Source organism: Parus major, chromosome 4 (genome assembly GCF_001522545.3).
Source record: "Parus major isolate Abel chromosome 4, Parus_major1.1, whole genome shotgun sequence".
Taxonomy (NCBI): domain Eukaryota; kingdom Metazoa; phylum Chordata; class Aves; order Passeriformes; family Paridae; genus Parus; species Parus major.
Genome location: NC_031771.1, coordinates 53,403,904 through 53,430,657, shown reverse-complemented (window position 1 = coordinate 53,430,657; position 26,754 = coordinate 53,403,904). Strand labels below are relative to the sequence as shown.

At 36.4% G+C, this 26,754-nt stretch overlaps 2 protein-coding genes across 3 annotated transcripts in view; one reads left to right on the top strand and one right to left on the bottom strand.

The window, feature by feature from the left end:
• Positions 1–4: 4 nt before the first annotated feature.
• On the top strand, positions 5–1,972 carry MED28 (mediator complex subunit 28; the record flags this gene model as incomplete). The annotated part of the gene is made up of 4 exons (XM_015623670.1): positions 5–85; positions 173–239; positions 1,086–1,198; positions 1,644–1,972. Coding segments are annotated over 4 exons (459 nt in total), but the record flags the coding sequence as incomplete, so codon positions are not given.
• A 1,436-nt stretch (positions 1,973–3,408) lies between these two features.
• Positions 3,409–26,754, bottom strand: part of FAM184B (family with sequence similarity 184 member B) — a 39,116-nt gene continuing 15,770 nt past the window's right edge. The window contains exons 3-11 of one of the 2 annotated variants that reach the window (XM_033513606.1): positions 19,557–19,667; positions 14,880–15,092; positions 13,480–13,633; positions 12,223–12,335; positions 11,602–11,786; positions 6,741–6,858; positions 6,452–6,556; positions 5,575–5,780; positions 3,409–4,164 (exon numbers count right to left, since the gene is read on the bottom strand). In XM_033513606.1, the coding sequence (XP_033369497.1) occupies positions 4,074–4,164; positions 5,575–5,780; positions 6,452–6,556; positions 6,741–6,858; positions 11,602–11,786; positions 12,223–12,335; positions 13,480–13,633; positions 14,880–15,092; positions 19,557–19,667 (1,296 nt within the window). In that variant the 3' untranslated portion in view covers positions 3,409–4,073. The remainder of the gene's footprint in view (positions 4,165–5,574; positions 5,781–6,451; positions 6,557–6,740; positions 6,859–11,601; positions 11,787–12,222; positions 12,336–13,479; positions 13,634–14,879; positions 15,093–19,556; positions 19,668–26,754) is intronic. The other variant, XM_015625421.3, reaches the window with a different exon arrangement.

Here is a 26,754-nt window from a genome sequence, read left to right as displayed (position 1 = left end):
CGGCCCGCCCGGCCTCATCCCGCCGCCCGCGGGGCCGCGCAACCCCAACAACACGCTGGTGGACGAGCTGGAAGCGTCCTTCGAGGTGAGGGGGGGGCAGCCGCTGGCGGGCGCTGCCCTGCCTGCGCCGGCCCCCCGCAGCCGCTCAGCGCGGTGTTTCTCTCTCCCGCAGGCCTGCTTTGCCTCGCTGGTGAGCCAGGACTACGTGAACGGCACGGACCAGGAGGAGATCCGCACCGGTGAGCCCGGGGCAGGGGCAGGGCGGCGCTCCTTCCCGGTGGAACGCTGCTGAGAGCAGTGGCAGGAAGGAAACCCACCGGGGAATGCCCGGGGTCTGGTGGGAAGGTCGGGGTGTGCCGGTTGGCTCCTGGCGTTGGCTGGGGTTATACTGGCTGCAGCGCGGTGCGTTTCAGGCAGCGGAGAGCTGATGCGATCGGAAGCTGTATGAAGCAGTAGCAGGAAATGGGAAAGGCCGGGCCAGGCAGTTCAGGAGCGATGCTTTAGGGCTTGGGTGACGCACCTCCGTGCAGGTGGAATAAATATTGAAATGAACGGGAGTTTGAAAAGCGGCCCTTGACTACTCCTTAAAAATGCGGGTGTCCCTGAAAATTTACTGAAACTTCTCTCAAATGCCGTTTCAAAATCGGCATAAATGCTTTTCAAACTCCTTTCTGGATATTTGGTCATATTCATGTGCTGTCATGGATCAGCTTTTATTACCAAAACAGTAGTGTGTAGTATATGAGGGCAGAATATTCTCCTCAATAAGTGCCTATTTTAGAACCCTACACTGAGTTTGTTGCTTAGGCATGCAGCAAAGTTCCATGAATTATTTTATTACTCCTTGACAGAAATAAAACCTGGGAGGAAGTGTTGTCCTGCACTTCTAAAATAACTTGAAAGTTTGCAAAGCAGTGTCTTATACAAGGACTTCCTGGTTTATAAATACGTTACTTTAGATATTCTGAAGATTTTCATTAAAGAAAGTACTGTGAAAAGTGTTTTTAATAGACTATTACCATTACCAGCCTGAAATCTTACTTTTTTGGAAGCTTCTTCTTTCAGTATTGTTATTATATGTTTAGGTGTTGATCAGTGCATCCAAAAGTTTCTGGATGTTGCAAGACAAACTGAATGCTTTTTTCTACAAAAAAGACTGCAGCTATCAGTCCAGAAACCAGAACAAGTAATTAAAGAGGTATGTTAATTTATCTGTCCAGTGTTAGATCAGATAAGCTATGTACCTTAATTACCATGTTCATAATTTTGTGTTTCTCAACATGATGCTGTACTGTAAGTCGGTAGAACTTGACTGTTACCATAACTCGCAGCATGAACCTGGAGAAGCTGGATACCTGCTGCTGTGTGGAGTATTGGAACACTGCTGATAATTCACGGGAAGAGACAAACTAGTTAGGCAGATTTTGCTGGGAAGGTGGCCTCTGAAATATGTGACATAGGTGAGCGGCATTAGTGCATTCACAGTGCTTCTGTATCATTGGCCATTTTTCCTTTACTCCATTTTTCTACTGTAAGATCAGCTTGAAAGCTTAAGGTCTAGAAAAATTACATGCTCTTTTATGTGAGGTGGTTATTCTCTTGAATACTGTTTATTTACTAATACACAATTCTTTCATCAACAGGATGTTTCAGAATTAAGAAATGAATTGCAGAGAAAAGAAGCATTAATTCAGAAGCATTTGAGTAAACTGCGACACTGGCAACAGGTCCTGGAAGACATCAGTGTACAGCACAAAAAGCCTGCAGAAATTCCTCAAGGTCCATTAGCTTACCTAGAACAAGCATCTGCAAATATTCCTGCTCCAATGAAGCAAACATAATTTTACACAGCTCAATATTTTAAAAAGCAATAGTGTTCTTTGTATGCTTTTTGTATAATGTAATTTGTACTGCAAATATAGTTAGAACAATTAAGCTAAATAAATTATCTTCTTTTCTTTTATTACAGTAATATGGATTGGTTTTATGTTTTAATGGAAAATGTTCTGAGTTGCTGTTCAGGGTGCTTTCTGGTAGAAGTGTGTCTCCCAGAATGCATCTCTGTTCCTTCTAGAGAGGGTGGCCCTTTCTTTCCCCTCTTGTCTTTTCGGTATGATCAAAATATATGCAAAGATTAGTGCTTGATTTTCCTGGAATATTTAAATGTTTTGTGATGCAGTAATTATCCCCGAGTACCACTGCAGAAGCACCCTTAGAATTGTCTCGATGTAGGTCAGACCACTTTTTTCTGAAGTGAATTGTCAATCTCCACCAGACTGGCTCACCTCATGGAAGGTGTCTTGGGATATACAAATTTGATTCTTATAGGATGAATTGTAATGGAAAAATGGACAAAAAAGGGTGGGATATGTAATGGAGGCTTCATGTTACTGATGTTGTGACTCTCAGGCTACTGAAGAGGTATTCTGAAATACCCATCCCCAAAATATAGACCACTCTTTGTGGAGATAGGATCACCACCACTGTCCAGTATACAGAATTATCTTTAATTACAGTGCTCTATTTATTAAGTTAAATGTAGCCAAAAAAGATTTCAGAGGTAGAAATAGCAAGAGTCCTGTCTGTGTATTACTAAGCAACAAATCTAATTCATCCATATAACCACTTTTCTACAATAACTTCTGGGGGCCAAAGTTGAATAATTAATTGTTACCCTGGAAATACAAATTGCTAATTGTGTATTAAAATTTCTAGTGTTCTTGGAGCGCAGCATGGATGAAAAGTAATGAAAAGTGTTGTACATTTCCATCCTCAGAGATGCCAAGGCACCCATCAGTGTTACTGTGCACTAGTTAATCTCTTGATTACAGGTATGAAAAGAGCCTTCTTACCAAATCTACTACGTCACTTTTCCAACCAAACAGTTCCTCTTGGAAAAAATACTAGATAACTGGGATGAAAAGTATTGGCATGGAGAAGTGTTCTTCCCTTCCTTCCACCTTTGCACCACCAGTGAGATGCAGTGACTGTTTTATATGGAGTGTTTGCATCTGTTGGTGTAGCTCTTGCTGGAAGAGGTTAGGCTGGAGGTACACCTCCTTGCAGATGTAAATTTTTTTTAGGTAGCTGGGCCCTGATGGTTGAAACCAAATGGGGATTCAAAGCAATTGAAGAGGAACTATCCTGTCTTAAACAGCAGGCTGCTGGTTGCACTCTTCCCTGCCTTTCACACTGGGTTAATTGCCCAAGAGTCAACTTCATGGGTTCTTTCCTGCCAGCAATGAATTAGCATGATCTGATAAATGTAGTCATCCCCCCACTTTGCTTTTATGTGGGCATAAAACTATTATGGAGTTAAAAGGTACAAGGATGTAGTTGCCATCACTGTGGAGCTCAGTGTACAAGTCTGACTTACTTCAGTGTAACATAGAACTCTTTCAGAAAACATTGAAATTGGATAATTTACAAGCTTTAATGTTCATACTTACACATCATCCTAATTTATCAGGCTGATACATATATTGAAATTCAGTGTGAATATTACATAGCAATGCTGACTATACAAAACAGTTTATGAAGCAAACAAGAAATTATTTCTAAACCAGCCTGCTATAAACATGCTATTTTTGAAGGTGTACCACATGCTGTACAGTTTAAAATTAATTTAACAAAAAGCATTAAAAACTTTTTAAATTACATTATTATATGAAGAATTTACTTTAAACAGCTGATGAAGCAAGTGTATAAATGTACAGAAGGAAGATTTTTTTTCAGCTGGTGTCAAATTGACAGAAGGTATCAAAATCCAAATTCCATATTTAATGAAACTGTGGAGTGGTACAGTCTCAGGATTATAAAGTATTTTTGCATAACTGTATCCAAACTTTTTCTTCTTTTTTTTTTACAGAAGTTGTTAAAAAAAAATGCATTTTCCTGAAATTCATGCGTGTAACTCCATAGTTACTAGGTATAAGAGAGTGCAAGTATTTTCTGACTTTACTTAGAAATTACATTTTTTTTCTTGCCTTAAATCATCTATTGGATTATCATTCCTAAAAAGAAAACAGGAATGACTTCTATAGTAATTCTGAGAAGCATGGAAATAGTTTTTCTTAAAATGAAAAATACTTAGTAAACCATTCTTGATGCTGAGGGTCTTGTTTTTGGTCATCTTTGGTTTGTGGTGGTTCATTGCCATGTGTCCTGTGCAAACAAATAAACATTAGCATCACTGACCTACTTACATTCTTATCAGTATGTAATACTTTTCCTAGAAAAACATCCCATGAATGGTTCTGTGCTCACATGAATAGATGAGGCCAAAAGGTGCCAGCTAGTTTTAGTGGGATCTGTGCCAGCCAGGTAACTGGATTAGCAGCACTGGTTGCCACATGAAGAAAAGCATGAAGCAGAGCTTAACAGCTACGGAGAAACATTTGACATAGTTCTTAACTTGACACCGTGAAAAAATTAAACAAAAGGATGCTTGAAAATCAGAGAATGGCAGCTGCAATTCACTCTTAAAAATATAAAATACAATTTATGCAAAAAAAAGTTTGATAAAAGTTCTATTTGAAACTGCAAGATTTATCTGAACAAGACCTGCCATTCATAATCAATCCTATTACATAGTCCCTGATTTTCCATAATTCAGGATTTTTTTCTATCATATGATAGAAAATAGGACTTAACTTATGATTGACTGATTTAAATGAATTAAGCATGCAGCACCCAAGCGACCCTCAGTCTCTCTATACATTTGTTTCCTTTTAAAACAGAAATTCCATTTGCCTTGGCAGTCATCTGGCATGACACAGCATGTTTGTATGTTTAAGAAGTGGGAATTGCCAAACAGGATCTAAGCCTGTGTCCCAGGTTGTTTTTGTCAGCAGTCAGCACCATCTGCCCCCAAGGAAGGAACTCTCTTGCACATAATTTACAGGATAACTAAATCTCCATCAGAAGATAGGTGAGAAGGCTGAATTTTGTCCTGAAATACAGTGGTTAGGTTTGGGTCTTTTTTAACTGTATATTAGCTACATACAGTTTTAACTATATCTTGAAGAGAGAGTCCATGTTATAAAACACTGAACATCATTCACATAACTCATAAATTTGAAGAATTGAAGCTCCTCAAAGAGAAAGAAACAAAGTATCTGCTAATCAGTTTTCAAGTCTCTAGCCTTTGCCAAATGATCAGCCTAGATTCAAATACCTTCTAAAATAAAAAACATTCCATCTACATCTACCAAGTGCAAGGTGAGGCAATAAAAATAAGACAGAAGACACATCCTTAACAGAACCACTGGAAGATACCATATTCACAATTAAATACAATTAAATACCAGCTGGGGGGGGTGGGGGGGTTTGGTTGGTTGGTTTGGTTTTGGGGTTGTTTTTTTTTTTCCTACCAGGCGGGGTTGCATGCATAAGGTCTGCTGGGCAGGGATTACAGCCCAGTTTTGCAGTAAAGTTCTGCATCTGTCTGCAGAAAACCAAACACAGAGTTCATTGCACAGTAGGAACCTTACATCGTTGTGTATTTCCACATTTGAATTGCCTACAAGATTCTAAATATGAATTCATTTATCATCATACAAAATGTACAAATACCTTGTGGCAGCACTGCTGTCTGAGGACTGTGTTGATGGAGAGCCCACCCTGAGGCAGCCAGGACTCCGGTCTAAGCTTGTAGATTTTGTTATTTGTGGAGCACTTCTTTTTGATCTTAAATCACAGCTCAAAAAGCTCTTTGCGTAGGAAGCTAAATTTGGAACACTGACAACACGACTGGGCACCTCAACCGTTTTCTTCTTCTGCTTTTTATTGTAACAGAAAACTTCATTACATACACATTATTTACAATTTATAATATAAAACCTCAACAATATCTCATTTCCAAATATCTTCTGAGGAACACCCAAATAGGATGATTTCTATCTTTTTCTATAGGCATTTAAATTAAATTCTGAGGGTATGCTGTGAGTATTCCATAGATTTTGTCATCTGACTAAAACAACTTGTGTATTTGACCCTGATATCTTAGACAGAACAAGGTGCTTTCCACCAACTTGACCTCTCTTCTTTCTATGGCTATTTGTAGAGAGTATCATGCAGTGGGGCTGGAATGACAAAGGGCAGATACCAAGAAACTCAAACAGATTAATGATTTTCCTCTATGCATGTAATATCCCAATTAGCAACTCCCAAATCTGCAAGCAATGGCCATGCTTATCCCAGTGGAAGACTGATGTCAGAGTCCTAGTGTTTTATATTGGCTTAAACACCTGTTATCTATGTTGCATGTGTACTACTACTGAATTTCTCCTATGCTCAACAGCTGACTGTAGGTTGGTGCTGGAAAAAATTCTACCGAATAACATTATCATAAAAAATTGATAGCACTTTTATTGTCCTGATTGGCCTGTATGATTCAAATAGTAATAAAAGCTATCACAATTTGTGATTTTAATTGCATTGCTCATCTTACCTTCATGGAGGGAGTCAGGCATACTGTATTAGGGTTGAAAGAAAATGACCGATTCCTGTAAGATTCAGTGTTGGCTGAAAGTGAATGCTGACATTTTCTTCCTTCCTGAAGGGAAACAAAGTTATGTGTATGGAAACATGTATTTGTTGGAAGCCAGTATGGAAAGATACATTTGTCAAAGAATTCCTGAGCAGAAAGAAATAATCTGTTTGAAGCAATGTGTGAAACACTGACCAGAGCCTTGTAGTAGATTCCAAAATATGTATGTCCATATAAAAAGCAGTCTTACCACCAGCTGTTTGATAATCTCTTCTCTCTCACTTAATTTGTCTTGCAGACAGTTTATAAGGTGTGTATCTTCAGGCCTGGACTCCCACTTTCTTGACTTTTCTTCTAATTCTTTAAGTCTGTACAGAAGAAAATGCAGACCAGAAAAATATTTCCTCAGATTCAGTTCAAGAGACACCTCAGATGTACTCTGCCCTATGTTTCAAGCCTAAAATACAGGGACATAGTCAGGCCTTTCCAATAAAACAGGATTTTTTAAAAATCAGCACCTGTACATGGTTTATATACAAGTATAGAATCTTCTGGAGTTCCAAAATAAATTACCAGGGTTAATCCACAGCACCTATCCAGTGCAAAATCTAGCCTCTGGTGTAAAATAGTAACAAGCTTGCACATTATGTTGCTAGTCTAATTTCCTAAAGAAAAAAAATCAGTGTCACAGTATCTATACATATCTATATTCATCTATTTGTTCTCTTTTCTGACTCAGTAACTTTGTAATCCTCAGAATCACTCAATTCCTGTAACTTTCATGAAGACAGGCTTGGATATACATGCTGCTTTAGTAACCCTGCTAAGTCAAAACCTGTAGTCCAAGTTCAGCTTTTTAAAATTCCTTAATCAGGGGAAAAGATTCAAATGCTAATTACATGTTCTTAGATATGATGTGGAAACGTATATTTGATTGACCCATGAGAACACAAGTCATTAATTTATCAGCCAGGTTTATGAATTTTGCTGCTTGAGAAACTGAATGCTATGAAGTTCACCTGCCATAACAAGGACAAATACTGAGAAATATATTATAGAATACAAAACACCATTTTGTGGCTTTTTTTTTTTTTAAATGTGTGGGTAAACATTTTTGAAAGGACCACCCCCACTCTTGCCATCCTAGAGTTATCTCAGAGTTAAAATAAAAAGATAAACCTTTACATCTGAAAGGTTTAAAGCGTAGAGGCCTGCTTAAATGCCAAGTCTCTCTTCTGGACTCATGCTGCACAGCTGGGATAAGAGAAAAGAGGGAGTGATATACACAAGGGATTATTTCTCAGGGGTCTCTCCTGTACAATCTGAAGCAGCACAGAACTTCTCATCTCCACAGGGGACTGCAAACTGTGTTTATTTACATGAGCACAACTTTCCTTGGAAATTTTTAAGGAAATGTGAATGAGGTTAAGAAGATTTTACTTAACAATGCTGCTCTGCCGAACAAAATTAAGTACAAGATCATGGATCAAGGCCTCTGGTATCACCTGTGACAAAGATGATTTTACATTTCATAGAATTTCTAGAGCCTACATGCAAGTATTAATTTAGCATTGTAAAACTTAATGTATAGTGCTTTAGATTAAACAATATCCAAAATTTATTACAATGTATTTGAGTATTTTTGGTTTGTAAAGACAATACCTATACACTTCTTTTTTGATCCTTATAATATTTTACTTAGGATTAATAAAAAAAAAAACAAAACTGTACATACTAAAGATAATAAATACAAACAGAACTCATTGCCAGCATGAGCCAGAGTTTATTGTTAAATTACTTACACAGCTTCTAAGGAGAAAATCTTTGCTTGGAGATGTGCCTGAGTGCTGCTGAAATCAGATACTATGTTTTCAATTTCCTTCTGGTGATCTCGCTTCAGTATGTTCAGTTCTTTTTTATGCTTTATACTGAGGTCTTCTACCAGTAGCCTTTCATTGGTATCAAAATATGTCTGAATTCTCATTTTTCAATACTAGTTTATTATCATTGATCAAAGCATGCAGTTTTGAGGTGTTATATTGACTGCAAAGGTAGTTAACTGGGGAAAGATCTGGCTTCTGCCTGCTGATTTGACTTTGACATTTTGTTGCAATCTGAGAAAACCCATTTTAACACTGAGGAAGAGAAAAATTATTTTGAAAAGTACTTGACCTTCACCCTTCAGGAAATGGAAAGTCTGTTCCCTAAAATGGTGCTATTGATATTCTGTCTAGGGTAGCTTGTACATGAATCTTAATGATAAAGCATGACAGTGAAGTGTCATAGGAACTTAACTGTATTAAGGAAAATTGTGTTAAAATATCTATGATTTTAACATGAGGCTCTCATAGTATGTTTGATCACATCATCGCGTCAGAAATATTTAATACGGTCTATCATCATCCTAAAACTCAAAAAAAAAAAAAAAAAAGAAAGAAAAAATGAAGAAATGTAACAATGCTTTTAACTAACACATTTATCATTTTCAGACCATATTTTTTGCAAAACAGAAATATTAGAAGAGATAAATTAAGAAATAATATTAAGAGATATATTAGAAAATATATATTAGCACCACAAACTGAAAACTAAAAAATGCCTTACATTTTCTCAAGCCTAACCACAATGTTGCATTCTAATATCCCAAAAGCTATAGACATTTATTGAAGAATCATAGTTTGATTTTTGCTTGCTATTGCTTAGTCAAACCTTTGAGAAACTTTTTTATTAGCTCAATAGAGAGCCCATGTTCTAGGATTTGCTGATCAAAATAGACATGTTCATCTCAGCATATTAACAATTGTAATTTTCACAAAAGACATTGTTTACCTTTTGTTTTCCCCTATTTGCTTTTTTTTATGTATTCCCAAGCCAGTTTCACTTGTTTCTGACAGGCTTCAGGAAAGACCAAAAGGTCCATGAAGGGTTTCTCCCCTTGAAATTAGAGCATAGCCATAGAAGTGACTGATTTGGCACTTAGCATAAAATAAGCAGCAGAAAATAAGGGTAAAAAAGGAAGAAGAATCCCTGAAATTAATCTTCAGGAGGAAAATATTCTCCTTCAGAATAGCCATTTTGGGAGTTGTTCTCTCTTCCCATAAAAACATCTTTGTCTGCTCTCATCCTAAACCTTGTAAAAGCTCTCTGTACTAGAGGTGGAATTCACACAATTCAAGAGAAAGGAAAGAGGAGTTATCACTTCAAGCAGATTACTGGTTTCACTTACTTGGCAAGAGTAGGATTAGTAATTTTAAGTAATTTGTTATAAAAATTTGTCACATGCAAATAACAAGCCACTATCAGCTTTCAAATCAGAAAAGAAACTGGCATAAGACAGGGGCACTGTTGTTACAAATAAAAATAGCAGTTACTTATATGCACCAATTTAATGATTCCCCTGCACAAATTATTAGTCCTGCAAAAGCAGAATGAGTGCTGCAAATTAGAGTTCCAGGTCTTCCACAGGTTAATTTCAGAGCAGCCTGTATCAGATGCCTCAGTCCCCCCCCAGCGCTTTGGTTCTACCTCTGGTTATTTGCAGGATTTCTCCTTACATAATTTCCATTAATGCTTCCTTCCCAAATGCTTACTGTAGTAGAGCTACACCATTTATTCCCTGCAAAGAAAATCCTCCAGCCCAGCATTTGAGGCTTTTTAGACCTCATCGCTGACACGTGAATAATTCTTCTCTTCATGAAGAGAGGCTCTAAAGTCCTTCAAGGTAGCTTGAGGGCATTAATGAAACTCTCTGGTTTGCAATTCTCACTGTTGATCTTGCTGCAAAAGCTTGAAATGAAATTCTCTTTGAAGTACTCTCCAAAGAGTAATGGGGAAAAAAAAAAAGAAAAAAAAAAGTTACTCATTCTTTAAATATCTACTGTCAGGTAGACAGGAATGGAACTACTCTGGCCACTCTGACAGTCTGCAGAGAGACATTCTATCCATTGAGTGCTTTTCTCTGGACTACATGGGCCATAATTTTAAAGATTCCTTTAAGGGCACACTCTTCAGAATTACTTTAATATATACAGCTTGTATTGTTAGGAACATACATTGCACCATCACAAAAATGAATTGAGAGGTACCCACACACCAGATCCCTCAGCCTCTCTGCAATGAGAATGTATTAAGTATATTCATCCAGAAATTTCAAAGGATTCAACAGCCATACAAATGCAGTGGGCAGTGAACCCAGTCTTGTTTCCTTTGTAAGTCACACCAGAAGAGGTTTAGGTCAGGTATTAGGAAGAATTTCTTCATAGAATAGGTGATGAGACATTGGCATGGGCTGCCCAGATGTGTTTAAGGAAAGACTGGACATGGCACCCAGTGCCACGGTCTTGTTGACGTGGTGGCATTTGGTCACAGGTTGGACTCAATGATCTCAGAGGTCTTTTCCATCCTAATTGATCCTGGGATTCTGCACTTTTTCTGGACAGAAATGGGAAGACCCATTTGCACCATATGTGCTGAGCCTGTGGCTACACTAAGACATGGTTTACCTTCTACAAGATAGCCAAGACTCTAGTCACCCTGCCTTCCTGTGCCCTGACAGTCTCTCAGAGTGCCAGGCTCACCATCAGCCCAGAGGCATAGTCAGTATCCACTGGCACTGCCTTTACTTCCCCTGTGCAAAGCTGACTGCTACACCCAAAGCAAACTCTTACAGGGTGTATATGGCATTCTCAAGTGTCCCCTTTGGAATTAACAGTCCATTGGTTTCAGCAACAGACAGTATGTATAAAAAACTGATATTTATTCTCAGAGACTTCTATTTTATTTTTTTTTTTAATAGCTCTTTAGTGAGTTGGGGATTTAGGTCTTCCAGTGCCTTTGAAAGACTGACATTATTCACATTTTCTCAGGTCACTCCTGTGGGGATACATTAGACATAGTTTTCTGTGACATATAATGAACAATTAGTTCAAATGCACCTATTATGGCTGGAGGAAAATGTGAAATGAACTACTGTTTTTGAAAAATTCCTAGCTTCTAAAATTAGTACTTTAGAAAGGAAAGATTCTGACATGCATCACATTTAGAACACCACTCACGCTGGCATTATTATTGAATCTCTAGATAGCACTGTCAAGTGTGAATTCAAGGCAAACCTTCTATGCTGTTTATCTCTATCCTGAAGCTGTGCAGCTTCTTGCTTCTGTGACTCCAATTCAGCACTGAGTAGCTCCATTGTGTCCTTCAAAAGTAAATTCTCTTTCTTGAGTTCAGAAATTTCATTCTGACATTTTTCCAGTTCATCATGAAGAGATCTGATCTGGCTTTGGCTACTTCCTTCCTAAGAAAAAGGCCAAATTTAGTTATTCACAGCCTCTTATTTTTAGTGCTAACATCTTCCTGGAAGTGTGTGCATTGAATTATTGTGATCTTTGTGATCTTATTTTTCAATTATTAATTTCAATTTTCCCATGCTATATACAAGCAAGAAAAAATCAGTGATCAAAATTTCCTGAATATCTTCTTTAGTCTCCACAGAATTTATTTTATTGTAACATTCATTCATTTACTTATTTTGTAGATTCTGATCTTTAATTGGAAAGAAAAAGCCTACCCATAAGGAAAAAATTACAAACATTTAAAGTGAGACATAAAGGCAGAAAACCCATTCCATTTCTGGAAGAGATTGTATACTTTTATTATCACTGGAGAGAGAAATTTGATACTACTGTTTTACTAAACACAACATGGCAATGAAGTACAAACTGATCCCTTGCCTGTTGTTTCTTCAGTGTCTTCACACTCCTTAGCTCCGTTTGTAGTTCTTCTATTTGTTTCTTTAGGTTAGTGCATGATGTCTGTTGCTCAGAGAGTTCCATCCTTAGAGATCCTAGTAACAGACAGACAATCATTTAGGCAGTCAAGAGGCCAGCTGGATGGGGAAGGCAGATACAAAGAATGTAGACGAAAATATTAATTACATTTTGCTTTGTTCCTCAACTCCTTCCCCATTAAGCATAATGATCTCCTATTACTAGAGAGATAACTCAACTGAGCAATAGTAAGATAATATGGAGCTACAAAAGCAATGAGTCAACATCAGAGTCAGTGAGGTAATTCTGAGGCAGTTGTATTGCAGATGTATCTCCATCATGATAATTGTTTCTTCCTTGAATTTTACTAGAGCACCCCTCAGCTTCCCTGTTATTTCCACTGGTCTGTTATAGAGGCCATAAGGCAGACTGAGGAGAGCTCTGGTTGTTGTGTTAGAGAAGTACAATGCTTATGCAAGCTCACCTGTCATATACTGCAACTTTTGTGTATATTAGGTTCAAGCTTTTCAAGTACAAGAAGAAAAAAGTTTTTTATCTCTGCTGTCTCCCTACAATTTTTCTTGAAGAAGAGAATCCATTGCACATATAAACTTTAGAGAGCAAGAAAACTTTCCAGCAAATTTTAATTACTGGTGTAAAGAACCCAAGAATAAAATTCAGTTTGTATGTAAAATACTTTCAAATTACTCTTTATTTAATAAAAATATAGCATTTTATAGATGAGCTTTAATAACCTGAGATTAAACCTGGAGATACTACACACCTTCCTAGTGCAGTGTTCTGTTTAGCTCTAACCAGTATAGAGCACTTTTTAAACTGACTAAAGGGTACATAGGGAGAAAGTGATCTCCACTGCTGAACTCAATAGAACAGACTTGAAGCACATATAATAACTCATGGAAGAAAAGAATTAAGTCATATAAACTAACTGTAATTTTCCAATCTAATATACCCAATAATACATACTGGAATGTTGTACACCAGGCTACTCTCTCAGCAACATTTTGCTGCTGACAATTGAGAGCCTGGTTAACAAAGAATATTAAGTCTATATTGTTGAAATTGCAGGGTATGAAAAAGGAGATTAACAAAGACCTGAGTTCCCAGAAGATGGGAAACAAAATGAATGGGATGAAAGTCAGTGGTTCTCAGCATATATAATCAAGCAAAAGGAAGTGGACATGACATGAGACACAGTACCTAGCAACAGGGATTGTTGCTTCTGTATCTGCTCAAGTTCATCATGTAATTCTTTCTTTGCTTTCTCTTCCAAGGTTTGTATTTCCAGCCTATGAGACTGGTGTTGAATCTTGAAAGTCTCATTAAATTCCTTTTTCAAACGTTCTTCTGCCTCCTGTAAGCAAAAGTCCCCCCGAAAACAAAGCAGTTGGAGCCTATTTATGAGCTTGTTGTTTTACTTGCAATACTAGGATCAATCTGGCCTTTCACTGTAGAACTATAATTTTCATCACCACTTTAGAAGACATTTTACCAATGCAAGTATGAAAATGAAGTTAAAAATTAACACTTAATAGGTACAAGATAAATTATCAGTTTATCACCTCTTGGATTTGTTATGCATGATGAAATAATAACACAAATATCTTTGCACTATTTGACATTAGAAAGAAAGTCTTATTATTCAACATACAAAGGCCCCTAGATTTGACCTGTTTGTCATTACTTATCACAGTATGTCAGACAAAGTAATGTATCTTTCCTTGAATCATTTGTGGGTCACTCTTCCACTGTCATTAGAAGTACTGCTGGTACACAAATGATGGAGCAGTTGCTCTGTAGTGGCGCTGAAAGCTAACTCCTGTCCTCAGTTTCATTCTTACGAACTCACTGCCTTCAGATTGGTTTTGTCAAAACTGGAATTTTAGTTGGAATATAGAAACGAGATATTAAATTCTACTTAGGGTGGTTTTATTACCTATGTTTCATAAAGTTCTCCAAGCTGTGTGAACCAACAGGAACATCTGAACTCTGTGTCACAATCACATGTACATTTTTCAAGTTGATTTTTTTCTTGGACAGCAACAGTCTTTAGAACTTCAGTATATTGCTTTAGCATTTTGCCACAGAAATCAATTCACTTGAACCTTTAAGAGCTTTAGTTATCCACTAACTGAATTGAATTCTTGAAGGTATATAAGGCAATACAAATCACAGTATGTGTCTTATTATACTTCTTAAGTATTTATGTATAAATTAATAATGGATGAAAAATAATAAAACTGAGTCTTGTTATTAATACACTCAGGAATTCCCTTGTATTTCTGAAGCAGGTGGACAAATAAAGGAGCTTGTATTCATTGCAGCCTAACTGTAGGGTACATTATATTCACACTGTGGTCTAAGTTAAAATGTTAAAATTATAAAAAACCAAAACAAAAATCCCACAAACTACCAACAAACCCACCCCTCCCAGCCTGATGATGAGGTTTCAAAATCACAGAATAATTCATTATGTGCAACAACAGCAACCCATCATTAAACTAATTGCAGGTAATAAGGTTTTAATAATTGGCTCTCACTTACATGGCATACCCCATAAAAATATGTATATTTTTTACATTGGTATGTAGTAAACTGACCTTGAGTTCCTGATTCTTGCTTTTCTCCAACATTTTTAAGACTTTTTGATGTGATGCCTCCAACTGCAGTTTAACATTTTGGTTTTCTTTGATGGTGTTGTGAAGATCCTGCAAAAGCTTCTCTTTTTCTTTGTTGGACTGTAGACTATGTTTCTTCAGTGACTCCTTGAAATGATTTGCTTGTTGTTCTAATACTTGCTTCAGCTGAGCCACCTTTCAGAAAAGCAAGTCAGCAGGATAGGATTAATGGCTGGATTCACAATGAAGAGGAATTATGTAAAATTGAGTATATTTTATGGGCTTGTGTTGCCCTATGAAAAACTAGCAAGATGCTTGTTTTGTGCAAAGAGCCCTTTTTTCAGTGAAGAATGACAATCTTTTTGCATATTCTGTCTGTTGTTCATCAAGTACTTTTTAAAAATTTCAAATTGTATCCTTCTCATACATGCAATCCATAGTTCAGTTTTCACAATAATATGGCACGAACCAGAAGGCAGGCCTAAGGCTCTACTGAAGCTATCCAACAAAACTGATATATTTAATTTGAAAGAGCGCCTAGCTTCATCTGCCTCAGCCTGAGTTTAAGGTCACTATTCATCCAGTTGTTTCTTGGCTTCTTCTGTTTTGTCATCCAATGAAACACACACAAAAATATTTGTCTGATCAAGCTAGTGAAGAATAATTGCCAAATACTATTTGTAATGAAAAACATTAATTTTGTTTAATATATCTGTGTAATGGGATCTGTCTGTGGCCTGGATACATTTCAAGAATAAGCAGATGCCAGAGCCACTTGCCAACTATAGATTTGTTTCAAGGGATGAAATTTTTTTTATTACTTTATTTAAAGAAATATGTAGTAAATCATAAGATTTAATCAAAGGGGCACTTTAGTTTCTGGTTACAGGCAAAAAAACTACTTTGTACTCATACCTACTGAACTCAAGCCAATGTTTTCCTATATAAAAATATACATAAATTATATATACATATATATATATATATACACACACACATATACATACACATATACATATATACATATATATATAAAAGAAAGGAAACACTGAAGTTTTTAGGTACAGGAGTTCCTTATAAAACTAACCTTTGAAGTGAAAGACTTAATGCTGTATAGTCCCTCCTGCTATATCTCATCCAGCTGACACAATATGCATTAGCATCACTACACTCCAGCATGCATTTTTTTATGGGCTTCCTGAAAATAAAAGGACTGAAAAAATGTGCCAGAAGAATAGGCTATATATTTTATAACAGACAAATTTGAAACAGGGAAAATGCTACTTAGATTACTTTTTAATCAAATTAGCATCTAGGCAGGAAAGATGAAAAGAGACCAATATAAATTTCATCTGTGGTCACAACATAAACTTCCCCAACTCTTCACAGACAACTATTGGCCCAAAGCACTTCTAACATGAAACAAAAGATCATACTAACTAGAAATAGGCTAAGCTGGGAACACAGTGTAGTAGGAAATCAGATGGAGAAGTAGTTTTAAAACCATTTTTTTTAGTGATTAAGGGGAAAATCCCTACTGAAATGTATCAGACATACAAACACATTATTTCTCATGAATCCTGCTACTTCTAGCATTATTAGTGGTTAAGAAACAAACATTTCCATCCTATCAGATTTCCTTCTCCTGTCTTACAATTAAAAATGTTTTCAAATCCTTCAGTGAAAATCCTTCTCTGGAATGTTTTGCAGTGCCCAAGTGTTTTTTTTGTGTGTGCTTCCTGACTTCTAAACAGATAGCCAGATCCTCAATTTGCTTAAGCTGCTAAAGCAGCATTTAAGCCAATAAAACTATGCCAACTCACTTCACTCCAGAATCTATTTAGGATGTTTTCATTAATAACAAAGGAGCAATACTGTGAGGTTTTGTTTTATAATGTCCTCCTGCTGCAAAACAAAAGTTCTTGAAAAAATTGTACTTTAATTCCATTACTAATTCACTTTTATCCACCAGAATTGCATAAAGCGATCTCAGAGATGCAAACATTACCTAACATAACATAAGCAGTAATAAGGCGTAAAAAGTAAAAGCAAAATAAAGAAATTGTATTTTACTGCTTTTTAGGCTTATTTCAGAGTTACTTCAATTAAGTTCACAGTAAACAATATTCCTAAACTTGTAGCAATTCCTGACCAGAGGAATTCCTGGCTGCGTTCTTTGACTGAATCTTCAAGATCCATAGAAACTCTGGGCATTGCTGTGCTAACATTGTTCAAAGATGTATCATGACAAGCTGATGTTTGCACTTCCATATTACGTGTCTTTTAATTCCAGAATAGAACAGAATCATAGAATATTCTGAGTTGGAAGGGGTCCACAAGGATCATAGAAGTCCAACTCCTAGCCCTGCACAGCACCATCCCTAGAAGTCACACCATGTGCCTGAGAGCATTGGCTAAACACTCCTTGAATTCTGTCAGGTTTGATGCTGTGACCACTTCCCTGGAGAGCCTGTTCCAGTGCCCAACAACCCTCTAGGAGAAAAATCTATTTCTAATATCCAACCTAAACCTCCCCTGACACAACTTTAGGCCATTCCCCTGGGTCTTGTCACTGGCCACCAGGGAGAAGAGAGCAGCGCCTGCCCTTCTGCTTCCCCTCACAAGCAAGTTCTGGACTGCAGTGAGGTCTCTCCTCAGTCTTCTCCAGGCTGAACAGACCAAGTGTGACCTCAGCTGCTCCTCATATGTCTTCCCCTCAAGACCCTTCACTATCTCTGTAGCCATCCTTTGGACACTTTCTAATAGCTTCGTATTTTTCTTATACTCTGCCACCAAAATAATTTAACACATGCTGAAGAGATCTTGTAGTTCAAGGAACTGAAGGGCCCCAATGAATTAGCATTCAATCCACACAGGATCTCACATCCTTCCTTCCAAATGACCAGAAAGATGCAAGTCTCATTTCTTTATCCATAAAAACCTAATTAATACAGAAATACTGCCACTTTGAAGTGCAACCCCAGAGAGATGAAATTTTCACGTTTCTGTCTACTCTGCATAGTGCTCCAGCTACGTCAGCCTGACCAAAAACGGGTCTTAGGCAGCCAAGGAAGCTATTTTTAGATCTGAAATTTTATCCAGGTTAGGACTGGATTAGTAACAGCACATTACCTAACTTTTGAGGCGGAAGCTCTGGGCTGAGCCATTGCAAAGGTTGCCAGATGGGAAACATGCCCTCAGTGAAATGTAACATTATATAGTAAATGGTGTTTTCTTGGCTGTGACTATACATGTACCTATAGCAGGAGACCGGTACAAGTTGAAATGACTTCATTACCCTGGAAATACTGCCAGGTAATTAGTTCAGAAAGTAAATTTTGGAGAAATCAAGAAAATCACAAAATTTCACTTCAAATGGAGCATTTCCTCCTTTTTGAGAGCAGTCAGATTCTAAGATACAATAAAATGTTTTCTTGATATATCTGTTTATAATTACCATGGTTCTGTGAACATAACATATGGCATGCTATGTAGTATTTGATATTATTTATATTTATGTTTATAGTGGCAATAATTTTCCACCACTTCTTGCTAATTTACCATGATCTTGTGATTTGAGTGGATGAGCAGCTAGAAAATATAAGTTTCTTTCTTATTTTACTGTCCTGAATATGTGATTTCAAGAAAAGTAATTTGATGACCCATGACCTTATATTTTGCATCTGCAAAACCTGAGGAATAAATCTTCATGTCACAAACCTTTCACTCTGAATAGGCCAACACAGGTTAGATTGACCCAAAATTCTCTCAGAGAATAATCTGTAGGAAACAGTGGCATGCAGAAATGTGTAATAAAACTTAAAAATAGACAGAAATTTCAGAACATTAAATTACACTTAAATTCTGTATTTGTAAGACTGGGAAATGATAGGATGTCAGAATGTCACTGTTTGATAACAGAATGTATAAATATGTTTTAGAGGAGAAATTAAGAAGAAAAACCCATGCTGCACTTGTAACTAGTACAGCTAGTATAGCACAGATGGGAGAAAAACCAGGCGTTGCTTATTGTAAATGAGCACAAACACATGCCCTGATTGCTGGAACGTGCACACCAAGGGATAGCCACGGCATGTGGGAAAGGGAAGACAGCGCTTTTGCTTAGACTCCTGATGACCCTGTCCTTTCTCTGTCTTTAAACACTTAACAAGATTTTATTATGGCCACTGAGAGTCTACAAATGTCAGCTGAAGGAGATCTAGGTCTTCAGCTTTTTAAGAGTTGTTGCCATGCAAACTGCCACTGAACTTGAGGGAAGTGAAATGGGTTAGAATCAGTGAAGATACATCTCTATGCATTAAAAAAAAAATCAGAAAGTTAACAAGAGTTGTAAGGAAAATTCTAATCTCACTTTGTCCTGTAAACAAACAAAGAATCAGAGTCACGCTGCAATCCTGATATAGCCAAATTCCTCACGTTAGCACATCTCCAAAGTGTAATATATAAAATAAATAGGCTTATCAAAATCTTCATAGACATTTAGTAGCAGTTATTTCTGTTATTTCTATCTGTAGTCCTTGTATGTTTTATTGAGTGATAGACACAACAAATAGCATTAAAATCTAATCCAGAATCTCTCAGATGGGATGAAAAATTAAGAGACTTTTTATTACTGCATTACATTTATGTCCAGTTTACCTCAAGTGAAGAGTTTTGAAGTTTCCCAGTTAGAACTTCTTTCTCTTTCTCTAGTTGCTTTAGTTCACACTCAGATTTTCTTTTAAATTCATCTAGTTGTGTCTGGAGCTCCTAAAATTNAAAAAAAAAAAAAAAAAAAAAAAGACAAGAGCATGCAATAACTGGGACAAAACATGCAGTATGAAAAAGAACACATTTCTTCTACATTAATCCAGATAATGCAGCAGTGTACACAATAGTACATATCACTGTCATTTAATATCACTCGTTTTATTTAATTTAAAATGTATAAACACTTTGGTTTGGTTCTTTCTGATATTACTGTGAGACAATACAGTTCACATTATCCTAGTCTTCTGCTGAAAGCCTTCCTAAGGTGTAAAACTTTACAGCGTGAAGAGTCAGACTGTTTTGCCTTGAGTAGTGTTAATGTTCAAAAATAATTTAGTATGCAAGGGTCACCCACAAGAACTGAAAAACCATAAATATACATTGGTCATATAAATAACAAGATAAATAATGGGCAGTTAGTGGAAAAGAGAATCAAATGAAGCAATATCTGACAGCATCCGTAAAGAAAATCATGGTGAGGAAATAAAAGTAAAATAAAATAATAATTAAAAATGAGAATTATAAAATTGCCATGTTGCTGGCAATAGTTAAAAAATCAATGAGAGCATCAGTTGCAAGGCAGTGACCAAGAGCTTGTAGCAATTGTTTGTAGCAAGTATTAGCAATTACTTGTTGCAGAAAGACTGAATGTACAACTTCTAGAAACTTCCTGAAGTGATATACATTACAAGTTTATTAGTGTGCTTATTCTTCCTATTTATACAAATTGGATAACTCAAAAAACATTCTACGGTATCTTCAGATGCTACAAATGAAGGAAACAGAAAAAAATAACTATTTGACACCTCCCCCATCCTGTACAGCTCCTCATACACCCCTGTGTAAAACTTAGGTAGCAATTAAAGGATGAAATTAAACAGATACTTGAATATTGCAAGGGAGGAATTAGCTTTAGTTTTGCCTGTGCAAAAAGGAGCAGATATAACTGTCTTTTGATTGAAACATGAAGATCAGGTGTAATATTCCCAGTTCAACTCTGTCAACTGACTTTCTTTTCTGTATCTTAATTTTTCTATCTGGAAAAAGAGATATAATACCTCCTTAGCAGCTCTTATAGGCCTTAGTTGAATAAGAGGATATATGCAGCATCAATAATGAAAAAAAAAATGTAATTTTGTTTTACTAACTCAATATTTTTCTGATTAAATTAATACGAATCTCTAATAAGATATTATTATAAGCAATAATATTTATTGCCCATAAAATGTCTACTACTATGCCTTTTTTTTTAAAGTATGAAGTGTTTGATACTTAAATTCAATCTGACTCACATGAAGGGCTTCCACCTGGCATAATTTTAAGAATACATGTATAAGCTAATAGTAAGTAGAATATACTATATAAAAGGCAATTTCCATAAGGTTTCACTAGTGTAACTATGTCCCTTGAAGCACTGCACCTTCAGATACTGATCAAAACGGAGCCATTCCACAAGTAGATAAAATAATTTACTCACCCAGGTTCAATTTTGAGAGCTGTATAAATGATATTAATTTAGTATTAATTATTATATAATTATATAAGATTATATAAATGTTTAAACTCCAGTAGTTTCATTGAAATTAATTATCTAGGCAAGCACTAAATACAATTCCTAGTCTCCAAGATTGGCAGGTACTATGAAGCTCAACATTTAGGGACAGCAGCTGCTTGCTTTTTATGACTTCACAACTTGTCAGCAAGTGTTTGATTATTCTCAAGTAAACATTGAACTCAGAAAGCTATAGGAGTGTTAACTGCAGAAAATGGGGTAACGTTCATTATTAGCACCAAGAAGGGTCTAAAAACCACTTGGCCAGTAGTCTGTCCCATTCTACAAACTGCTGAAATTAATCTTCTTTTTCTGTCTAAAAGATCTTTGACAAATACCAAAGTCCATTAGGAGTCAGAAACTAACTTCCCCCTTAGCTTACGCACAAATTTGGTAAATCACTTAGACATGCACTGACTTGTGAGCTCCACTAATCATTAAGGCACATACTTAAAACTAAACACGTGTTTCAAGGTTATCTTCCCTTTGAATAGAATTCAGCTCACATTTAGGTTCCCACTGTACAGAAACATTGGAGCTTGTAAATTTCCTAAAGCCAAAGGATTCAGTCACAGACAGCAGCTCTGACGAAAATGAAATTTTTGAAGCTCTCTCTTCAGCTGCTACTGTATATCAACAACAAAAATAACAGCTTAACCACTTAAAACACACTGAAAAAAAGGTATTGCTCAGATAAGTGGTTTGGATCTACAAAAAGATGAGCCTTCTTTCTGAGTAAAGCTAAATATGTATGGATGGATGTATTTGTAAATAGTTGTAACTTCATCGGTAACACATACAGTCTGAATTAATTTACCAACATTTTGCAGAAATAGATCCTCTGCCTAAAAATGAAAAATTCTGATTAAATCAATTTATTGGAGTATTTTGCAGCAGCAATCCATGAAAATTTAAATCAGAAATTGGAATAACACCCACAATACATTCTTCTTCAGGAAGGAACTTGTATAAAACATTCCAACTGCCACATGCAAAGCATACAAGGATAAGTATTGCTTAGAAGGCCATTTATCACATCAATGATAAATTGACTTTCCTGTCTTTGAAGATTTTTACGGAAATACATCAGTCTGAGCTTTTTTTTTCTTTTTCTAATTTTTTTATGCAGTGAGAAAATCCTGGCATTTTATGTTAATTCAAAGTGCCTACAGTGAACATAATTCAAATGCTGTTGCTGTGACCAATATGCTTAGAACCAGATGAATTAAAGCATCCATAAATAGAAGAACATTCATACCTTCTGCTTTTTTTTTTTTTTTTTCTCTCTCCAGATTCCATGAAGTTTTAGACTGGCCTGATTTCCTTTGTATCATTCATTACATGATCTACCATTCATTTCAACAGCTATTCCTTCAGACAAATCTTTTCCTTATAGGACTGACGCCTGATTTTTCAAAGCTCTCGCTTTCTTTCATACCCTCCTTGTAAACAGCTACAGTTTCCATAGTCTATGAAACACACTAGCTACTTTGTACAAAAAAACCCTAGTGTAGAACTCGGGAGTCACAGGAGTCTATTTTGTAGTGAAAATGCTCTTTAGGTAATACTCTGTTGAAAAATACTGGCTTCATTTCAGTTAAAAATGTAGAACTGTCCTGATTCAGGATGCAGCCTCTCCTGCAGTCTAGGAAAGATTTGGGGTTTTTTGCTGTTCTGATTAGAGCTTGGACGTGTAACTCTCTTCCAACCACACAGGCTGCCTCAAGGACAACCTTAGTGCTGTGAAAATGTACAGTTTACTATTTGCTGACGCTGATGCCAAGTCTAATTTTCCTGAATGGTAGCTTAACAATAGTTTAAGAGAACTAAAAAGTTTAAAAAAGATTCAGGGCCAAACAGTTGCTTAATAGGATATATTGTACAGAGGGTACTCTCAGGGTACACACATTCCTCATTTTACTGATTTTATTCCTGCTATCATTTCTGCACAGCTTTTCAGAATAACAATTTTCTATAATTAAAAATAAAAAAAAAATCAGAATTCCACCTTGACCTCAGCAGAGAAAGCCCACCTTAGACATTGTTCTCTTTAAGGATTTGGTTACAGAAGCAGTTGAACACTCTGCCCCAGTCTAGCCCAAGGATGCCTGTAGCTCCTTTGCTGTCTGCAGGAACTCATGCACTCTCAGGTTATGAACACAAGTCAGTGTTCCATTGAATGAGCTCAGAGATCTGATAATCTTACAGGATTGGTTCCATTACAATAGAGCCATCAATCTTAAAAAAAACTACATTAATTTCAGTACTTTTGGTATGCCGTATCTTTGAATATTTGAGAGCAAATCACCTGTTAAAGCTCTTGCACATCTTCGAAGTTTCTCTCTTTCTGGCTCTCTTTGGTACAAGTCATATGCTGCAGCTGGGTTATTTGATGTTTCAGTTCATCTACTTTATTAACAGCTTTGCTTTGGGAATTCAATATAGTTTCCCTATCTTCTGTGGTACCAAAATTTACATTTCAAGTAGCATAAATAACTTGCAGAATTTCCAATATCAGTGACTACTAGCATGGGAAATACTTTAGAATGACATTAATGAGCATCTTACCTGCTTTATGCAGGATTTCTTTTTCTTGATGTGAATTTCTCTCTTTGACTACACTTATATCTTCCTCTTTTTTTCACTATACATTTTGATCCCAGAATTTCTTGCTGTGTTCACTTAAGCTACACTTCCAAATCCTAAAATATGCATGACATTACTTTCACTTTTATTACATATGTAATTTTCTTGTAATAAGAAATAAATGGTCATTTTCTCTCTTGGTGTTCCATGATATAAATCACCTACAGAGCTGGTTTAAATTAATTTTTTGTCCTTTCCTTCCCTTAAACTGTCTCTACTGCCAGAATATTTGTGATGTGGAGCCCTCCCCTCACATATAGTTAGCATCATTGTAAAGGGAATATCCATCAGTAGTTACCATCTAAACTTGAAATAGGTTATACTTCTAAAAATTTCATGACAACTTATTCCAAAAGTTAATCAATATTAATTAGGGTTTTTTCAGTTGCTGAAATACAACAGTTTGTAACATAATCCATTATACAGATGCCTAAACTCAGAAAAAAATGGGTCCTACAGACTTTGGTGGGAGTTGTATTTTCATAATTAACGTAAAAAAATTGAACCATATTTAATGTTGTTTCTGGAGGTTCTAGTTGCAGTTTCAGATGTCTAGCATAATACTGCAATACTCAGATAAAATTGCCATTTTTTTCCTATATGAATGTCAAGTAAAACCTCAGGGTTAAAACTACCTTGTATTTAACATTCTCTGTAGCACAAAACTTCAAGGTAAGCTTGCTAGTTTTACCTCTGGCATATATGCTAGTATTCTTCCAAAACTAGGCTGAAAAGATCAGGCTTAATTATTTGTCAACCCTTGTATTTTCCCTTCTACAGTAATATTAATAATAATAAAAATAAATATGTACTAATGTAATGCCTTTCATCTAAAGGTCTCAAATCTCTTGGCATATGCTAAGGAGAAAACAGGAAAATTCATCTCGTTGAAGCAACAGTCTTTTCACCTTTCAAGCCTTATAATAGCTTTTCCTGCTAGTATTTACTAATGCTCAAAGGTATTTCTGATTGAAAAGATGTTTCTATTTCCCTGTCTGACATTGTCCATAGAAGTCTGAAAAAAATGTATTTAATAGTGGCATAAGAAATAGCCAGTTTAGAAAGGAGAAACTTTTATTTCTTTTTGTGCAAACTGTAAAGAAACAGCAAACAACATCATGTTTAACTCTGTCCCTCCTTCAGATTTATCCTAGTCTGAGGGTATCTCTTCAAAGATTCAAGGCAATATGCTCCAGTGGTATGTAAATCAGCCTCATCCCACAGACTTAGAGGATTTAAAATGTATAAGTTGAGTATATGCTCTTCAGAAAATATTTCAGTTTTATCCAGGTGATACAGAATTTAGAAAATAAGTTGCCACCAGCCTCTTACTTCCATTTCCCATCATATTTTACATTATTTATTCCTATATTACTGCATTTCTTACACAATAAATCAGAAGAATAAACCATGTGCATAAATTTTCATTTAAAGTACCCACAAAAAAAATCAAAATCTTCCTTTATTCCTCTCTAATGCTTCCAACTACTACAGAGCCAGGATACTTTTTAGTATTGAAATAGATATTACAGAATGACTCAGTTTTAGAAAAGGGCTTATCTGCATCTCTACCATTCATTGTATCCTCTCCACTTTTCTGAAAAAGATAGAAGTTGTTCTGCTACAGATCTTCACACTGAGACAGTGAAATCTGAATAATGCTGGGGAAGGTGTATTCAATTCATCCTCTGGTCTTGTAAAACAAGGAGGTAGTTACTGTATTGAAGGTTGAACTCCCTCTAAGAACACCCTCAAAGAAGTAGCTCAGAACTCTGCATCATCAGCAAAACAATAGTGGCAAGCAAGATGTGAGGGCAGATGGTGAAAACAGTTAAGAGCTGCCTTGGAAGTACACAGCTGACTGCATTGACCCTGCTCCCTGTAGAATTCTGGGGCTCTCTTCCTCTAACAGAAGAAAATCTTCTTTCCCATTAGGGAACAATTTTTGTTATTCTGTAATAGTCCAAGACTAGACCTTCAAGGTGTTTTCTTATCTAATATTCAAGATTGCTGTCATAAGGCTGGGGGCATGTCTGGTAGGGCAGTTCATGTGATGTAAAGGATCAAAAGTATCAGAAGGAAGTTGAACTGTTGAGCACAGAGCATGGCTGGGTGCTTCAATTCCAGCACTGTGCATCAGTATCTCTCCTGCACTCTGACCTTATTCACCAAAAGCAGATGTTTGGCAGATTTTCCATGACATGCCAACCTCTGAAACTGCATCTGACACATGATACAACCAGGAAGGATCTGCAGAGCTGTGCTGCAGATCTGCAGAGCTGTATGAGGTATGCAGCAGTGAGGGTGGGCAAGCAAAGTGCAAGCTGAGAACCAACAGCAGAAGTCTCAGGGCTCAGCAAATAAAACTTCACAAGTGTAAAGGACACTTCATTAAATGGCACTTGGTACAAGCCACTGCTGCAAGAGTCATGTAAAGAACTTGATTCCTAAACTGGCAGCTCAGGTCTCTTATCTAACCCTCTTCATACCCATGCACTGAGCTATTGGCAACCACACGTTAAAAGGAGAATGTACTCTGTAAACACTCATTGGTAGCAGTATTGCCTGCTTGCTGTTCTCATCACATTTCTGGGCAGGAAACGTAAAATTCTTTTCAACCAACAGATATTTTCATTTTTACTTTTTTACAAATTTTACTTCACTCCTCCCTCAAGCAATATGAAGTCTAGTGTTCAAAGTGTTTTCCTAATGAGTTACTAATCATCTTAACCCTTTCTTTAAGGCTGTCAGCGTTATATCACTCCTACTTAAATTCTAAGCCTCTAAAACTGCTTTACTACTTTAAAAGCATTTGAATCAACATGATATTTAAAAGACCCTCCTCTCACAAATTTTAAAGAACTGATAAGTTTCACTTTCTCACGCAGA